This window comes from Salvelinus namaycush, chromosome 16 (genome assembly GCF_016432855.1).
Source record: "Salvelinus namaycush isolate Seneca chromosome 16, SaNama_1.0, whole genome shotgun sequence".
Classification (NCBI taxonomy): Eukaryota; Metazoa; Chordata; class Actinopteri; order Salmoniformes; family Salmonidae; genus Salvelinus; species Salvelinus namaycush.
Genome location: NC_052322.1, coordinates 35,901,200 through 35,918,622, shown reverse-complemented (window position 1 = coordinate 35,918,622; position 17,423 = coordinate 35,901,200). Strand labels below are relative to the sequence as shown.

General features: G+C 41.2%; 3 protein-coding genes and 1 long non-coding RNA gene across 4 annotated transcripts; 2 read left to right on the top strand and 2 right to left on the bottom strand.

Annotated features, from left to right (window-relative positions):
* Positions 1–6,410: 6,410 nt before the first annotated feature.
* On the bottom strand, positions 6,411–7,749 carry LOC120061392. The gene is made up of 2 exons (XR_005478325.1): positions 6,911–7,749; positions 6,411–6,519 (listed from the first exon to the last, which is right to left on the bottom strand). It is a non-coding gene; the product is annotated as an uncharacterized LOC120061392 (long non-coding RNA).
* A 555-nt stretch (positions 7,750–8,304) lies between these two features.
* On the top strand, positions 8,305–9,795 carry LOC120061385 (protein BTG1-like). Its single transcript, XM_039011162.1, has 2 exons — positions 8,305–8,730; positions 8,878–9,795. Exons 1-2 carry the CDS (start codon positions 8,613–8,615, stop codon positions 9,222–9,224), a joined length of 465 nt encoding a protein of 154 aa, XP_038867090.1. The 5' UTR covers positions 8,305–8,612; the 3' UTR covers positions 9,225–9,795.
* A 3,124-nt stretch (positions 9,796–12,919) lies between these two features.
* Positions 12,920–15,693, top strand: ognb (osteoglycin, paralog b). Its single transcript, XM_039011155.1, has 6 exons — positions 12,920–13,123; positions 13,518–13,599; positions 13,901–14,065; positions 14,192–14,394; positions 14,589–14,681; positions 14,856–15,693. Exons 1-6 carry the CDS (start codon positions 13,025–13,027, stop codon positions 15,024–15,026), a joined length of 813 nt encoding a protein of 270 aa, XP_038867083.1. The 5' UTR covers positions 12,920–13,024; the 3' UTR covers positions 15,027–15,693.
* LOC120061387 (small integral membrane protein 4) lies at positions 15,572–16,855 on the bottom strand. Its single transcript, XM_039011164.1, has 2 exons — positions 16,528–16,855; positions 15,572–15,917 (listed from the first exon to the last, which is right to left on the bottom strand). The coding sequence occupies exons 1-2, from the start codon at positions 16,682–16,684 to the stop codon at positions 15,826–15,828; spliced, it is 249 nt and encodes an 82-aa protein (XP_038867092.1). The 5' UTR covers positions 16,685–16,855; the 3' UTR covers positions 15,572–15,825.
* Positions 16,856–17,423: the final 568 nt, after the last annotated feature.

Here is a 17,423-nt window from a genome sequence, read left to right as displayed (position 1 = left end):
CGTCCCCTCGCAAACCAGGGACCCTCTGCACACATCAACAACAGTCACCCACGAAGCATCGTTACCCATCGCTCCACAAAAGCCGCGGCCCTTGCAGAGCAAGGGGAACCACTACTTCAAGGTCTCAAAGCGAGTGACGTCACCGTTTGAAAGGCTATTAGCGCGCACCACCGCTAACTAGCTAGCCATTTCACATCGGTTACACCTGTGTGAATTATGATGTGGCTGGGGGACCTTAGTCTGTCCTCTGACAACAGCTCCAGGGCATGCCTAGTGTTTGGGCACCAGAGTTTAGTCACTTTGTGTTTGGGAAAATGTTTAACTTCTTGAATGTATTTGCCATTTGAGTCAATGAGGAGCACAATCTCTGGCTTTTGTGTGTCCTCAGTGGATGTGTGGGGGTTGTCAAGAGAGCTATCAGGGGAGCTGACAGGGGGGCTGTTAGCGGGGGGTGTCTTTTGGGTTGGTGTGTCCTGTGTTGTCTGTCCCGTTGTGGTGTTGAGGATGTGGTCCGGTTCTGAGGTCGGCTGTTCTGCTGGCTTCTCTGGGGGAGTGTCTTGCTCTCTGTCACACCTCAGCTTTCTCACCTCCTTCAGTGCCAGGTGTGCCTCTTCAAGTTCTCTCACCTCAGTCCGTAGAGCAGCCAGCTCTCTCAGACAGCCGTCCATCTCCACCTTCTGCCCTCCGGGTCTTGTTGGGGGTGTGTTGTTGTGCTGGTCTGTTTTGTGAGTTTGTTCTGTCTGGATTGTGTGGGCTAGCTCTCTGAGCTCCACCATGTCCCTCTCCAGCTCTGTGAATTTATCCCTCTCAATGATGGAGGAGCAGTGCAGTTGTTTGACCTGGGTGTGTTTAGTACTGGGTGGGGTGACTATCCTCATCTGCAGGACCGTTTGAAGAGGTGTGATCAGACTCACTCAGGATGGGGGCTCACTCAGCATGGGGGAAACTCTCCTGCCATTGTTAGGCTCAATGATTTTCACACTTCTCACTTCAGTGCTAATTGAAGTTGAAGTTGTCAGTTCTGTCCTGGTAGCTTAGTAGCCTAATTTATTAAGCTTTATATAACAACATTACCTAGAGATTATTGTATTTTACTTTTTGGTTTCAAAAGTAGGTTCAGACTTAACATTACTCACTCAGTTTAGTGTTGGATGGTTTTTCTAGGTTCTGCTGTGTTTCTTCTGCATGTTTTGGTTTGTTAGAAGTTTTTTCTTGATAGTCCTTGGTAGTAATAGTCCATTCAGGTAATTTTGTCCAAAATCAAGGTTTTAGGTATGGAATTTGGATTTTGATTGAAGGTTTTGATGTTGAGGTTAGTATCCTTTATAAGTGCTTGTGAAAAAAAAAAATCTGCTTTTATCCAACTATCTAATTCTATATTTTTGCAGAAGAACTCAGGAGCCCATGAGCTCACCCTCTCTCAATTCAATTTAAGGGCTTTATTGGCATGGGAAACATATGTTTACATTCCCAAAGCAAGTGAAATAGATAATAAAAAATAAGATCATAAAAAATAAATAGATAATAGAGCTCTCTCTCACTATGAATGTGTTATCAGGTCGGCATAGTACAGCTTGGCTGGGTCAGTTCAGTAGCCTGAAAAGGGTGTGCCATATTAGGTGTATGCCTTGCTTTAGTTTAGAAATAGTACAGTGCAGCAAGAAAGAGCTTTTTGGCCTGAGTTGTAAAATGTGGTACTTGATGTAGTACATTTTTTTAAACACACAGGTGGCGCTGTGATTGAGTTCTTCGATTGAGGTGCTGCGTCACCATAGAGAAAGAAGCTTTGTGACGTCATTTAAACAACGTTTGGTCTGATTAGTAGATGTGGCTTAATGACGCAAAAATAATGTTTAGCAGCAAAGGGGTGAAATTATCATATTCTATGTACATTAAAATAATTATCTGAAAATGTTTTATATTGTTGATAATTGGATATGGAGAAGGGCGAGCCGGTCAAGGATCGATTCAGACAAGGTGATAAATTGTATGACAAGCGACAGTTTAATTATGAGTAAAGATATCTGGTACAAGCGTATACGGTCTCGTTCCTTCGGCTCATAGAGAACCTCCAGAAAAAGCCCAGATAACAGAATGCATAGACATTTTATACAACACAGAAAGTAGGTTGAGTCTGGAAGTTCTGGTCCTTTGGTTGGTTCTGGACAGGTTGTTGTCTTCTCAGATTGGTCCTGATGAGCTGGGCGTCATCCTTCTGAGTCTTATAGCAAAAGTTCTTTGTTATCAAATGTTCAGCTAAGCAGGAGATTTTGTGTGTGCGTAGTCAGCCCTCTGTCCTTGAGTATGTGTGTGTGTCTCATTATCTCGTGAAATGCGGACCCAAGCACTCTTTTGATCAAGGCCTTTCCTTATCAGTGTTTATGAAGGGTCTGTGCCAGCCATCTGTCTTTGGGTGTGTGTGTGGTTCTCTATATCTGTTTATAAGTTTGTGAGAAACCCTGCTTAAAAAGAAGTTAGTTATAACAATGTAATAGCAATATGCTTGTGTTATTTTAAATGGTATTTATTACAAATCCCCCTCTTCACGTCTCATAAGAGACGTGACAAAAGCTAGGACAAAAGCTATAAATGGCAAAATTAGAGTAAACTTTATCAGAAGATAAAGTTTTGATTCCCTCTCTTCACGTCTCACAAGAGACGTGACATAAACTTTAAGCGAATCCAGGCACAAGAAGGGAAACTTTTTCCAGAAGAAAAAGTTTTGATTCCCTCTCTTCACGTCTCCTAAGAGACGTGACATAAACATGGGATCAAGCAGGAGTAGTATATGCAGAAACTTTCTTGAAGAGAAAGTTTCATATGCCCTCTCTTCACATCTCCTAAGAGACGTGACATAAACTAGGTAAGAGTAAGAAAAGCAAAAGTAAACAACCAGGGAAACTTTCTCAGAGAGAAAGTTTTAATTCCCTCTCTTCACGTCTCAAAAGAGACGTGACAAAAAATAGCTAAGACAAGCAGAGACAGGGAACTTTTTCAGAAGGAAAAAGTTTTGATTCCCTCTCTTCACGTCTCAAAAGAGACGTGACAAAAATAGCTAAGACAAGCAGAGACAGGGAACTTTTTCAGAAGGAAAAAGTTTTGATTCCCTCTCTTCACGTCTCAAAAGAGACGTGACATAAAAAGCTAGATCATGTTAAACCCTCAGGTCCATCCCTTTCTTCAACCTGTACCAGGTGGGCTCGTCGCCACCCGGGAACTTGAAACCTTCACAACAGGGAGGACAAACATATCTTTTTATTCATTCGACAACATCAACTACAGCGAACCAAGGGTCCCCCTCTGTCAGGCCCACTCTCCTGCGAAAGCTTGATTTCGTATCAGCCTCTCCAACTGGAGCATCAAGCAGCGGCATCATACCATAGGCCCTTTCCACATCTGTAACAGACTTCTTCAAACAAGGTATGATACAGGCATTACGGAACATGAGCATATTAAAAACAACAACTTAGGGTCAGAAATCCAGTAATCATCACTGTAGTGTACTTACCAAACCAACCACCCAGCCAGGGGAACAGTCCACTCTCCTCCACACCTGCAAGACCCCTCACCTCCACCGATAACCTTGCCAACTCACTCAGAGCTTTTGAAATGCTCCCATCCGGACCAGTATTGTTAGGGACAAACGTCTAACACTGTTCTCCAAACATTTTACATACACCTCCCTGGTCGGCCAGAATCATGTCCAGTGCTAGTCTACTTGGTCTACTGGTTTGAGAGGTAGCATCCAATTGTTCAGCCACCCCCGTAAGTGCTGTGTGGGTGTATTTAACAAATCATCATTAATTATAGTAGATATAATTGATCCAGGCATTATGCTTAGCATCAACAATAGCTGGGCCAATGATGGGCATCAGATGCCACAGGCCATCATTCCTGTTTAATGTCTGGAATTCGTGGGGGACCCCTATTGGGACCCCCAACAGGTTGGTGTGGATGTTATCTGTACTCTTGGACCAAGGAGCGTCACGTTTCTGCCGTCTCCTGGGTTGGTCCCAAGCCTCTGACATGTGCAGCTCCCAAAAGTTGGTTAGCTGTAACCTCAATAATAGGCAACGGTGTTTATCAGACTGGCCAAAACACATGTTCCCTGATAATCTCCTTTCAAAATGTGGTCAACCGCCTGGCAGGTCCACACATCCACCATACATCAGCAACACCTCTAGTTAATAGTGACATTAGTGATGCAGGCAGCAGTAGGGAACCTCCCATAGTCCATACCTCTACCTGTACCAGTGTTACAGCTGTAATATCCCCCATATGCCTTAACCCCCATGGTGTCTTCTGGGGACGGACTTCTGGGAACACAAGACTCAGAGTTTTACACAGGGTTGAATTTGGCTTAAACTTTCCAATATGCACATCCAACCTTCCCCCTTACTTAGGGCAAATGGGTGAGCAGCCAGAATAGGTCTGGCATGTCCACATACGACACAGTCCTTTTTATTAAGTGTTTTGTAGGTCAACCACATATTCTCCCTTCCCTCATAACCAGTTTCAGTCCCCAATTGGTCACTATCTGAGATGTCTTTTACATTTATTACCTATACCAGATTGTAGAGTTCAGGTGATGGCGTGGGACTTGGTCTTGAAGTGGTGGAGGAGGCCGGCTGAACCTGGTCTGTTGGAACTGGTGGTGGTTCTGGCAGCACTGCGATGGTAACATCCCCATCGTATCCTAAACAGACAACTCAGGACTACAAGCAATCCTGTAAAGCCCCCTCCTCTCCCAGAGAACACATCATCAGCCAGAGATCAAGCAACACTTTCACTTCTATGAACAAACACAGTGAGGAAAGGTCGGGGGCAGGGAATTCTTCATTAAGGAGTTGATCCCCGAACTCTATTAGTAACGGTTCTTCTCCTTAACTCTGTGATCATTCGGCAGTGTCAGTGTGTCTCACCCTCCAAGTGCGATATGCCCCCAGGTCGGGTGAATCACCTTCTCCTTTAATTCACCTGTAATGCATAAAATCTTGGACATACAGGTTTGGTTAATAAACAGTTTGTCATTTGTTCTATCTGATTATATATTTAACTTCTATGTCTATTTTTTAGCTAGAATTTTTAATTTTAAATTAGTTTATTATCCAATAGGCCCCATCCTATCCTAGACCACAATGTACCCCTCCCCCGTTTGATACCTGGCTCTGCCCAGGTATCAACCTTACCTATTCTAAATAATGACTTAGTAAAATATTCTTATGTTCTACATTATTATGTAGGAGCGCCCCTTTCATTTTCCACATGTCCAATTCTCCCTTTTGTCTCCATTCAGTAACTGTTATCTACCCATTCTGTTATCTCTGTCCTGGCGCCCCCTTCCAAAACTCCCTTCTCTGCTCTCAAACCTTCAAGGTCTCAGCAGTGCGGGGAGGGCCACTCTGTCTGCCCTTTCCCTTATCTGTCTGTAGCTTGGTCCCAAACATTAACTAAGTGTCTCACTGTTTTGACTTTATCTAAAATCATGGATTTAAAATTAACAACATGTCTTATAGTGTCAATCTCTAAAGTCCTTACATAACCTTAATAAACCTATCTCTATCTTCTTATGGCCAAAACAAATGCTAACCATATAAATTCCTTTCTTTACTAATAAGCTCTCTATCACTTCTATTTCCATGCCCTATAGGCTTAAAATATCTCCTGTTCAAACCAATTCAATAACAGCCCATTCAAAACCGGCGTGCTCCTGGCAGCTCCCCCTCTTGGACCTTGCGAACCTGGGTAGAGAGTGCTACAGAGAGTTCCGTCAGTTTCCTTACATAATCAGTCATACCTATCTGGTGTACATCAAGAGCGGGCATATGACCTCCCTCTCTTGGTGGTCCTTTCCTTCTTAAACAAATGACTTTTATTCTTTTCTACCTCCCTGTCTCTAGCTTCCTGCACTGCCTCTCTCAGTCCGCCTTCCATCGTACTCAGTTGGACCCTGCTTGGCGGTCCCCCTCCTAGATAACCTACCTGTGTCTATCTCAACTTCAATCCCTCCCAAACCTTCTTTATAGTCTTCCACTGTTCTTTTCCCCCTGACCTGTCTTGTAGCTTTTGATCTAGAAAATCGTTAAATTTAAGCTTGGGAGTATTTGGGGTCGTCATATTGTCATGTATTTTATATTTTAACTTTTATCTCTATATTTTAAATCATCTGATTAAATTTCATCACTATATTTAGACTATCTGAATATACTTAGCCCGTCACTGGTAAATACCCGTGATGAATTCTTGGAGACACGTACTCTGTCTTATCTCAGAGTTCCTCCCTCGTACACTCGGAATTTAATTTTTCTATGTATCGTTTGTTTATCAGGCGTTGTGGAACGTGCAAAATTTCTCAGTCCTAATAATATTCTTTCTCAGTTTAAACCAACACCAATAATTTTTTACATGTATACATTAAACATTTAAATTTTTCCCACTATGAACATTACCCTTTAGACGTTGAACACTTAGACTTTAGACATTGGAAACATTACACTTAAACATTGAACATTTTTCAACCTGGCGCCTACAAACACAAATAGACTATTCTTCACCGGACAATCGCCCGGACTATTGAATAAGTCTAGCCTACTCCTCACCGGACACAAGCCGGACCATACTAATAGGTCTTGACAAACTTTACCCCACTCGTCACCGGTCACAGCCGGACTATATGAATGGGGATGGAACAAGCCTATCCTTCACCGGCTGAATAGCCGGACTATTGAATAGTGCCTATCCCAATTTTAAGCCTACCCTTCACCGACTGAATAGCCGGACTATTGAATAGTGCTTACTATATTCCTCACCGGTCACAAGCCGGACTATACGAATAGATCTTTTTATCACATTAAGCCTATTCCTCACCGGTCACAAGCCGGACTATATAATAGCGCTTTTAACACACAACCTGGCGCCTACAAACACAAATAGACTATTCTTCACCGGACAATCGCCCGGACTATTGAATAAGTCTAGCCTACTCCTCACCGGACACAAGCCGGACCATACTAATAGGTCTTGACAAACTTTACCCCACTCGTCACCGGTCACAGCCGGACTATATGAATGGGGATGGAACAAGCCTATCCTTCACCGGCTGAATAGCCGGACTATTGAATAGTGCCTATCCCAATTTTAAGCCTACCCTTCACCGACTGAATAGCCGGACTATTGAATAGTGCTTACTATATTCCTCACCGGTCACAAGCCGGACTATACGAATAGATCTTTTTATCACATTAAGCCTATTCCTCACCGGTCACAAGCCGGACTATATAATAGCGCTTTTAACACAAATTAAGCCTATTCCTCACCGGTCACAAGCCGGACTATATAATAGCGCTTAAGACTTACAAATTATTCCCACATATGTTCACTTCACTGTCGTTCACATGTCATCTATGCTCATAAATTTAAACAAGAATTCTTACCCAGACTCGGTACCACTGATCGAAATTTGGAAGAACTATACGACAATATGCAAAGTTTGATTTAACAGGTCTTGCTTACCTTGTTTATGGTCGACCAGAAGATCAGTTTCCCGAGTTGAGCAGAACTGTCGTCCTCCCCCCCAAAAGATTTCACCTGTCCTCCGTGAACCGTCCTTTCACCAACTCGCCCTCTCCCACCCAAATCAACCACTCTGGACCGGGTCTCTAGACAACCATCCTCTGCTACCAAGTTTCTGTTGATAATTGGATATGGAGAAGGGCGAGCCGGTCAAGGATCGATTCAGACAAGGTGATAAATTGTATGACAAGCGACAGTTTAATTATGAGTAAAGATATCTGGTACAAGCGTATACGGTCTCGTTCCTTCGGCTCATAGAGAACCTCCAGAAAAAGCCCAGATAACAGAATGCATAGACATTTTATACAACACAGAAAGTAGGTTGAGTCTGGAAGTTCTGGTCCTTTGGTTGGTTCTGGACAGGTTGTTGTCTTCTCAGATTGGTCCTGATGAGCTGGGCGTCATCCTTCTGAGTCTTATAGCAAAAGTTCTTTGTTATCAAATGTTCAGCTAAGCAGGAGATTTTGTGTGTGCGTAGTCAGCCCTCTGTCCTTGAGTATGTGTGTGTGTCTCATTATCTCGTGAAATGCGGACCCAAGCACTCTTTTGATCAAGGCCTTTCCTTATCAGTGTTTATGAAGGGTCTGTGCCAGCCATCTGTCTTTGGGTGTGTGTGTGGTTCTCTGTATCTGTTTATAAGTTTGTGAGAAACCCTGCTTAAAAAGAAGTTAGTTATAACAATGTAATAGCAATATGCTTGTGTTATTTTAAATGGTATTTATTACAATATCTCAAGTTATTTCTTTATTTTCATTAGATCCAATCAAATTATCGGACGTTTGGTAGGTGCCAAATTGTAACTCCTAACCCGACATTGTCTCAGTGAATTATTGTGGCTTTCGTTTTCCAACTGACGTTAGCGTTTACAACTCGACAAAAGAAAGACCAACGGCAACTGGTTGTCTCTGGACCTTGTTGTGTAGCCTTTGTTTCAACGGAGGAAAGTCTACATTTTGCTTGATATTTCGGATATAGAGCCAACTTGGGCTCGTTGCTATTCAACGTCTGGCTGGTGAGATGAATAGCATCTAGCTTCGAAAATGAAAACTGAAGTCTCAACAGCGGCCAGTTTTGTTGCCAGATTGCTGAGAGCAACTGGATACTTGTCAGAAGACTTACTGAAAGAGTTCACCCATTCTTTGGAGGAAGCTTTAGGAGGTAGAGTATGTAGCTAGCTATGTAAAAGCCATTGTTGTGTTGTTGACATTTCAGAGCCTATAGACTACTACTTAGTTACTATTAAGCAAACTAGCTTAATTACCAATGTGCTGGGTCTAATGCTTTGCTCTCATTGCCCTCTTACAGAGCACTACCAACACCACTGGTTCCCCCAGGCTCCATGCAAAGGCTCGGGGTACAGATGTCTCAGGATCAACCACAAAATGGATCCCTTGATTGGCCAAGCAGCTTGCACCATTGGACTCACTCGAGAACAACTCTTCTCACTCCTGCCCAGTGAACTGACGATGTGGGTCGATCCGTACGAGGTGTCCTATCGGATAGGAGAGGATGGCTCCATCTGCGTCCTCTACGAGTCCACTCCACCAGTGCCAACTAATGCCAACACAACAGACATGGTCAGCTGCAAGGAAGTACTGAGATTTGGAAGGCCAAGCCCCTCCAATTCTTTCATGATGACCGTCTCAAGCTAATATTTTTTTATGTTCAGAGCTTTCTCTGTGCACTTCTGTATCAGTTCTGCCCCACATTTTGATGTAATTAATTAAGACATTAAAAGGGATTCTTAGGGATTTTGCCAATAAGGCCCTTTTTCTACTTCCCTAGTGTCAGATTAACTTGTGGATACCATTTCTATATATCTGTCAGGTATGAAGGAAGTTAAAGCTAGTTTTGTAAGCCAATGCTAGCTAGTGTTGGCACAATGACTGGAAGTTTATGGGTATCTGTTAGCACGCAAGCAGATACCATAGACTTCCAGTCGTTAGCAACTTCCTTCAAACTGCATGCAGAGACATAAATGGTACCCACGATATCATCTTACTCTGGGGAAGTAGATAAAGGGCTTCATGGCCAAAACCCCAAAGTATCCCTTTAAAGATTTTAGTATTACTGCCACACCCTGTTTGTTTGTTGTGACTCATGAAAATGATCAATTGTTTTCCATGAGTTCCATGATCTGTAACTTAAGTACTGTCCTGAAGCAAAACTTGTATAGATTTATATTACAATTAGTTGTATTTGTAATAAATTCCTCAAAAGCAATTGTTCTGCCATGGTTTCTCTATCAACAATGGTCTCGTGTTGGGCAGGATCATGGTTGTGTTCAGTAGGCACGAAAATGGGGAAAATGCATGTTCTTATTGGACATTCATTCCTTCTGTTTAGTGCCCACACAACCCAGTTGATTGAGGCGTCTGTATGTTACAGAGGGTAAGGCTGCCATTGTAAGCTCAGGTGTATTCATTACTCCAATTGTTGCAAAATGTTTTGCTACAAAACAAGTTTCTATTGGAGAAATTCTGGTAGGTCTCCTTGTTTCATTCCGTTTGCAGTCGTTTGGATAGTAAACAGTTTCCGTTGAAAGAAGTAATGAATACACCCCGGGTGTTGAGATCAGGTTATAGATAAGATGGCGGGATATTTAGGTCACCTGGAGCCTGAGCTGCAGCTGACTGAACATACTGACCCCATGTATTAGCAAATTGTATTAGAGGTTCTGGTCTTCCATCCCTTCACGAAAGGCAAGGGAGCAGTGACATAAGCATGTTTGACCACTCCAACTTAGGGGTCAGTATCGCACAAAGGCACTCAGTAGATTTATGAATAACACAGATTTTGTAATGATAGTGAAGAGTGAAATGGTGGCAGGGAAATGAGCACAGGAGGAGCACAATGGACGGTGTAACCCTACACCTGCAATGAGGTTGAGAAATGTCATTTCTAGAGCAAAAAAGCAAAAAGAATGACTAAGACGGACAGTAATTGGTCAGGAAGAAAACCAGCACACACTCGAGGAATGAAGCTTGGGAAGTAAACTGAAGCTTCAGATTCTCATCGACAAAGCAGATGTATGATAAACAGCTGCTAGCAATTGTAGAATACTTTTTAGGGGAACATATTTGCCGTTGCATACCATCAGAGATGACTTTGTCCTTTCTTTTGGTTTGGTATTTCCATCTACATTTAGGCCGACTGCTCTCAACAGGAGTGAAACAATATGCTTTTTGTCTAAAACAAATCATTGATCGGTAATAAGCATAATATAAAATGACAAAAAGCATTTGTTTTGGCTGGTTTGTTGTCCCCGAGGTGAGATGATATGGACCCAAAAGGCTTGAATTTCTGCTCTTGCCAAAGTAACTCGTTTATCATTAATTTGATCTGTTACAGCAATGAACCATTTCCACATACTTACCTTTTTTCAATAAGACAGGCAGTCATAAAAGGGCAGCACAGTTTCAGTGTCTAGGTACGACTTGTCCTGTGCAGCAGATTCTACAAAGACTCCCATTAAACCTCTTTATGTCTAAAGCAGACTTCAGTGAAAGTACACCTCTGTTTAAGTAATCAAATCATATCCACATGCTCATGGAGGCCAAGATTCTAAAGTAGCAAATAAATGGGGAATAAACTATGGTGGGAAAATGGTCAGTCACACCTCCACAAAAACTATAGAAGCATGGTTGTATCTACTGTATCACATATTAACATGATATGTCTCACTCTGGGAATTCACTTCTAGGACCACACATCTACTTTATTAAAAAATGGCCAAAGTTCTCATCTCATCACCTTTGAATATAAGTGAGATTGCTTTGCAAAAGTGCACCGAGAGTATGATGAATATAATAATGCTAATAATAATCGAAATTACACCAAATTGTTATTGCATTAAAATGATTTTAAATATATCACATAAACCATGCCAATTGGAAAAATGAGGCATGGAAAAACATGAGAACAGCCAGAGGAGAACCTTGTATATCTTTTCATGGAAAATGGAGCGAAATGTAGGAAAACTGTCAAGGTACTTAGGATGAGGAATGTTTTTAATTTGTAAAGAAGCAAAAGAGAGATAGTTCAATTGTTTATGTGTACAGCCTAGTTTGAGCGCAACAGTTTAAACAAGCCTTACACATACTTTTAGGTATGCATTTGTCTTAATATTGGCTGCTCCCATAGTTGGACAAGCTCTCAAGTAAAACTGTTTTTCTCACATGAACTAAGTTTGAGAAACTAGATGGACACCTGCACTCTGAAAAATTATAGGAGGGGCAGACAGTAGACGCTGACTTGTAACAAACGCTTCTACACAAAACATTTCCAAATAAAACCACGAGAGACCAGGGGAAACATTTTTGTTGGAGTTTTAAGTCAGAAAGGGAGGTGTTAGTAAGAAGAATACATTCCTTTCTTCATTGCTTGCTTTGGCATTAGATTTTATAATCACTTCATGCAAAAGAGTTCTGTCCAAAATTCCAGTAATCATATCCCACTGCTCTTTACGTTTAAGTTCTCTCTCTCTCTGCACTCTGTCCACACCAGTCAGTATTTTCCAGATAAATAGTTCTTGTTTTTAAAGGCCAGCCTTTTTCCATTAACTTTTTCCAACTTTTTTTCCGACATACACAGCACAGGGGTTTGCCAGTCCATCCAAAATGGACAAAGGTCTTCTTTTTATTTCAAAGTGAACCTTTCCAACATAATGGTTGAATGTATAGGGATGCAAGGGTCTCTGACAACAAGTTGCATAAAAACAATAATAAGGCAAACAAGTGGGTGTTATATGCGTTTTACGCTCTTGATATACATGTTCATTTTACACTCTTGATATACAAGTTCATCTTTTCATCACTTTATAACACTTTCTAGTCCATAACATCCATAACAATTGGCGTAATGAATACACCTGAGCTTACAATGGCAGCCTTACCCTTTGTAACATACAGACGCCTCAATCAACTGGGTTGTGTTCAGTGGGCACTAAACAGGAGGAATGAATGTCCAATAAGAACATGCATTTTCCCCATTTTCGTGCCTACTGAACACAACCATGATACTGCGCAACACGAGACCATTGTTGATAGAGAAACCATAACATCCATAACATAACGGTTTGTTACAAGAAAAATAAATAAAGATATGTTTGGCTTAAAACCATTAGAGTTGAATGTTTTATTTTCAAATGTTATGAACCGGTGTGGTTTAACCTGAAATGACATGCATCCAAGGCCTACTGTCAGATTTCACAATTTTCTAAAACATGCCAATTTCCAAAAGCTGTCAAAACTGACGAGATGAGAAGGCTACTTTGACAGCAAATATTGGGTTAAGGTTTGTTTCCTAGTCTTACTTAATACTTCACTAGCAGCTTTTCTTTAAAACTGGATGGAAAATTCTCCTCCTGCTCACTCAGATCTCAGCCCAGTACTCACAGCCCTACCCCTCTGTCCTCAGTATTGTTCTGCTCCTATCCCAGCTGTTAGACACAATGATAGACCTGAGGACTTTGTTTTTCACCATTATTCTGGTACCGTGGATGCTCTCTTCTGCAGCAAGAAATGGATACATGGAAGCAAGGAAACCTAAGGTAATTTTTGGAAGTGCATATCTTTTGTAAATGTTTTTGGGAAAATTCATGATTATTTGATTTTGTTTAGAGTTTATGAGAATGTATTTTTGAGGCAGGATCCATATCTCTAAAAACTTAGCAGAATCTATAATACAACTATAAAGCTTAAAGTTTGCATATGAGAGTTGTAAAAGTCCCACACACCAGGTGCCAAACCCTATCCCTGCCTAAATGATGACTCAACATACATTATTAGTCTGTGAAGACTATACATTGGTGTCTGAGATTATAAATACTTGCTTAGCAGATAATCAGACCGTTAGTAAAACTCAGTTGGTGTGAAATAAAATAGCCAGCTTATGTCTTCTCTTGTGAGGTGATCTGGAGACATTTCTTCTAAACAATTCCACAGAAAGAGGTTGTGACCATCCCAGACTATGACACCGCTGGAGACTCAGATACAAGCCCAGCAGCAGCTCCGAAAGATGAGGGTGGTGAGTTTATTATCTCGAGACACACTGGAGAAAAGGCGTTCACAATCACTTATTTATTAAGGCCATATGCTAGGTCTAATGAGCTGTTTTCCCCTTTGTGAATGCATTAAACAACCACTCATTACAGCAGGAATGTTACATGTAGTGCCCTGTTGACTACTATGGCACACGTTTATGTTAGGTTTCTATAAAGAATGAAGAGAGATGAATACAGGGAGGGATTACTTGGCTGATCGATAGGAAAACTTGGAAGTCATTGCTGAAGGAGAATGCATTTAAAGGACATGACTATGGATTTCAGAGCTGCCCACGTGCCTACTGTGTGTGTGTCTGACTGGGTCAGTATACTGTGAGGAGGTCTCCCCTGAGATGACAGCAGTTCCATCCCTGCCCAAGGAAACTGCCTATCTCTACGCACGCTACAACAAAATCACAAAAATCACCAACAAAGACTTTGCAGACATTGGTTAGTGATTAGAGTAGCTTTGCAACACTGTGGACTTTAAAAGAAAACATTAATATGTTATTCACTTATCACTCAAACTTTTTTAGTGAACCTTCTCTAAAGTTTATGGTCTTTAACATTTTATAGCAACTTTGAGAAGAATCGATCTGACTGGGAACCTCATCTCTGAGATAGAAGACGGCGCTTTCTCAAAGCTTGCCCTCCTTGAAGAGCTCAATCTCTCAGAGAACAAGCTGGCCAAACTACCCATGTTACCTGCCAAACTCATATCCTTCAATGCCAATTACAACCAGCTTAAAACCAAGGGTATAAAGTCAACCGCTTTTAAGGTAAGCCAGGAAGTCAGTCCAAGATTCTGGAGCAAACACTATATATATTTTTTTACATACAGTAACATTTTACAGTCTGAGTAATGGTTGCATTGAATGTCAATAGAATTTCAACAACAAATTCTATGCCAAACATGAATCTTACCTGAAATACACTGTAGTATGTAAACAAAACATCAAATCTCTTTTCTCAGAAACTCACCAAGATGGCGTACCTCTACCTTGGCAATAACGAGCTGGAGGCGATACCACAACTTCCAGAGAGTCTCCACATTGTGCACCTATATGTCTGTTTACAACTTTGCTTCCCACATCAATAACATTTAGACAAATATGTATCTTTCACCTAACAACACATTTTAGAGTATAAATGCAGGTGCAGGCAAATGCATAATTGTAAAAAAACGAAACAATAAAAGTTTACCAACCAACATCTGTCTTCTAATCTACTCCGCCTGCAGAACAATAAGATCACCACGCTATCAGATGAGACCTTCTGCCAAGGCAACAACACTCAGTACATCAGAGCCAACATGGAGGAGGTGAGACTGGATGGCAACCCTCTGATGCTGGCCAAGCATCCCAACAGTTTTGTTTGCCTCAGGGCTCTGCCCATTGGACCGTACCACTGAACCAGTGGGATAGTCTAGGGAGGACCACAATACTACAGTGAGGGGTTCCCTTGTGAAAAGGGCCAACTAATGTAATACACAAGTCAATAGACCATAGCACAGCAGTGGCATGTAATATGAGAAGTGTGTACTGGTATGTTACAATATACAGCAGAGCTATGTAATATGAGAAATGTGTTTGTTTTGTAAGTTACAATTGAATGTCTCTTAGGTCAATCTTACCAACCATGATTGGCTAAATTGGTGCCCTCTTAAGTAGGGCAGGAGTTCTCTTACACAACATAACTATATGCACAATACTCTTTTGACCATTTTTTATCAATGTTTTATATTTCCAATAGCACATCTGGAAATCGCATCAGTTGCATTCATCTACTTTTCAAGTAATAATTGCTAATAAATGTACATAAAGTCTAACTACAATTTGCTAACATTTGAAACCGTTTACCTATATTTTAAATGGGTATAACATGTAATTTGCCGTAAATGTTTATATTCATTTATCAGAATAAAAACAATATAAAATGATTCAAACGACACTGCGATGCCTCCACTGAGTAATGTAACTTTTATTAGACAAATACCACATTGTCACATTTGGCTCTGAAAAATGTTTCAACCAAGCTCAGTATCACAAAGAGTACATAAATAAACATTTTTTCCCATACATTAAATATCAGTCTTTTGAACCATCCAGAAATTTTTGCCTCAAGTCCATTGCATTGCAAACACCAGTGTTTGTGTCCCGATCACATCTCAAGTGTTCTACTTCCATTATAGTGGCTACTGGTTCAGTAATTCACTTGGCTACTGGTTTAGTAAGTACAATCAATCCATCCTCGATCTTCTGCTGGTATTCCCTCTCTGACTTCTTTCTTCTGTAGACATCATCTGAGGGAGAAATGGAGATGAATGAAACAGGGGATGGGTTAACTGAATCTATAATAAATAAATAAATATTAAACTGTTTACAGTAGCTCAACCATTGACTTAATTGCACAATCTTAGTTTGTTGAAGAGGACCAACAGACTTGTATTGACTGTAACCTCAGCAGTAGCCCAAGTTGTCTGAATCCAATTTATACTACAGTGTCGATTTCAGAGGAAAAACTGGAGCAGGGTTTGAATGAGTGACCCTTTGGTTACAGGACAAACACCATAAAAGCCTGGGATCTTGTGGCAGAGGTAGTACTCACATTGGGAGGCCACAGGCACACTCCCTTCTATGCATCCACACACAATGTATCTCCATTAAAAGACCTGACATATCAAGGACTATCCCACTGTTGACACCACTATAGTGAACAACCTGAATGTGGGTTAAAACAGAAACGTACAGGGCCACTGCACTAACGTTAACCACCCGTGTTACAACAGTAGAAGTCTGGGATCTTGGCAAAGCAGCAGTACTACTGTACGTACATCCACATACAGTGATGCTTCAATCGTGTTCGCTAGTTTGACAGTGCAGATAAAGTCAGCCAGAGGTTTGAATACTTACAGAATGTCTCCCTTCCTATCCTCACGTTGATCATGACCCATTCCATCACACCTCCAATACAGAAGAAGACGGGCAGAAATCTGTACACTCCAAAGCGACGTTTCCCTGGCACAAGACTCAGGAAGTACTTGATATTTTGACTCTTCCTCTGAAACATTATCTCTTCTGTTCCCCGTGTTTTAACACTCACAGTATTTTCAATGACCTAAGTAGCAAGCAAGGTAGCATACCGACTAAGTAAAATGCCGTTAATGATCTCTTATGTTACTTACTTTATTGCATACCATGCATGGCGACTTTGTCCTTTACCACTGTCTTTATCACGATGCTGCATAAGACAAAATGGCGTTACAGACGTCATATATTTAAGCGTTTTCATTGGTTCACGTGACGTCACGCTCTTACCAAAGATATTCAACTACCAACAAGACATCCAACTACTTACCCCCTTACCAAAGACTATCAACCACCATCAAGATAGCTTGATGTATGAGATGAGGGGTTATACAGGCTTATGACAAGTCTTACAATGTATTATAACCACATAACACAATAATGGATGAATATCCTAAATATATAGTTTTTAAAATATTTAAATCGTTTTCCTTCGTCCTGAGTGTAATATCTATTTTTGTCATAAGGTGTACACAGGGGAGACACCAGGTGCAGGCAGGGTAGAATTTCCTCTATTTCAGCAATTATTGAGCGTATCTGATACCACCTGTTCAGGTGGGTTGGTTTTCCAATGGAGACTGTGCATCCCTCAGAGGATGCAAATAACTGGCCTTTGTGTGCAGTGTACCTGAAAGAGCATATTTGGTTAAAGCAGTTGTCTACCAGACCAACAAATGTATTTTTGTCTGAGAACAATTCATCCTTGCAAGCTTTCAAAAAGG

Coding starts and splice junctions, on each gene's coding strand:
- LOC120061385 (XM_039011162.1), top strand. CDS start 8,613: ATGAAAACTGAAGTCTCAACAGCGGCCAGTTTTGTTGCCAGATTGCTG. Junction 8,731..8,877: donor TTTGGAGGAAGCTTTAGGAG/GTAGAGTATGTA, acceptor GCCCTCTTACAG/AGCACTACCAACACCACTGG.
- ognb (XM_039011155.1), top strand. CDS start 13,025: ATGATAGACCTGAGGACTTTGTTTTTCACCATTATTCTGGTACCGTGG. Junction 13,124..13,517: donor TGGAAGCAAGGAAACCTAAG/GTAATTTTTGGA, acceptor ACAATTCCACAG/AAAGAGGTTGTGACCATCCC. Junction 14,066..14,191: donor CAAAGACTTTGCAGACATTG/GTTAGTGATTAG, acceptor AACATTTTATAG/CAACTTTGAGAAGAATCGAT.
- LOC120061387 (XM_039011164.1), bottom strand. CDS start 16,684: ATGTTTCAGAGGAAGAGTCAAAATATCAAGTACTTCCTGAGTCTTGTG. Junction 15,918..16,527: donor GATAGGAAGGGAGACATTCT/GTAAGTATTCAA, acceptor TTTCTCCCTCAG/ATGATGTCTACAGAAGAAAG.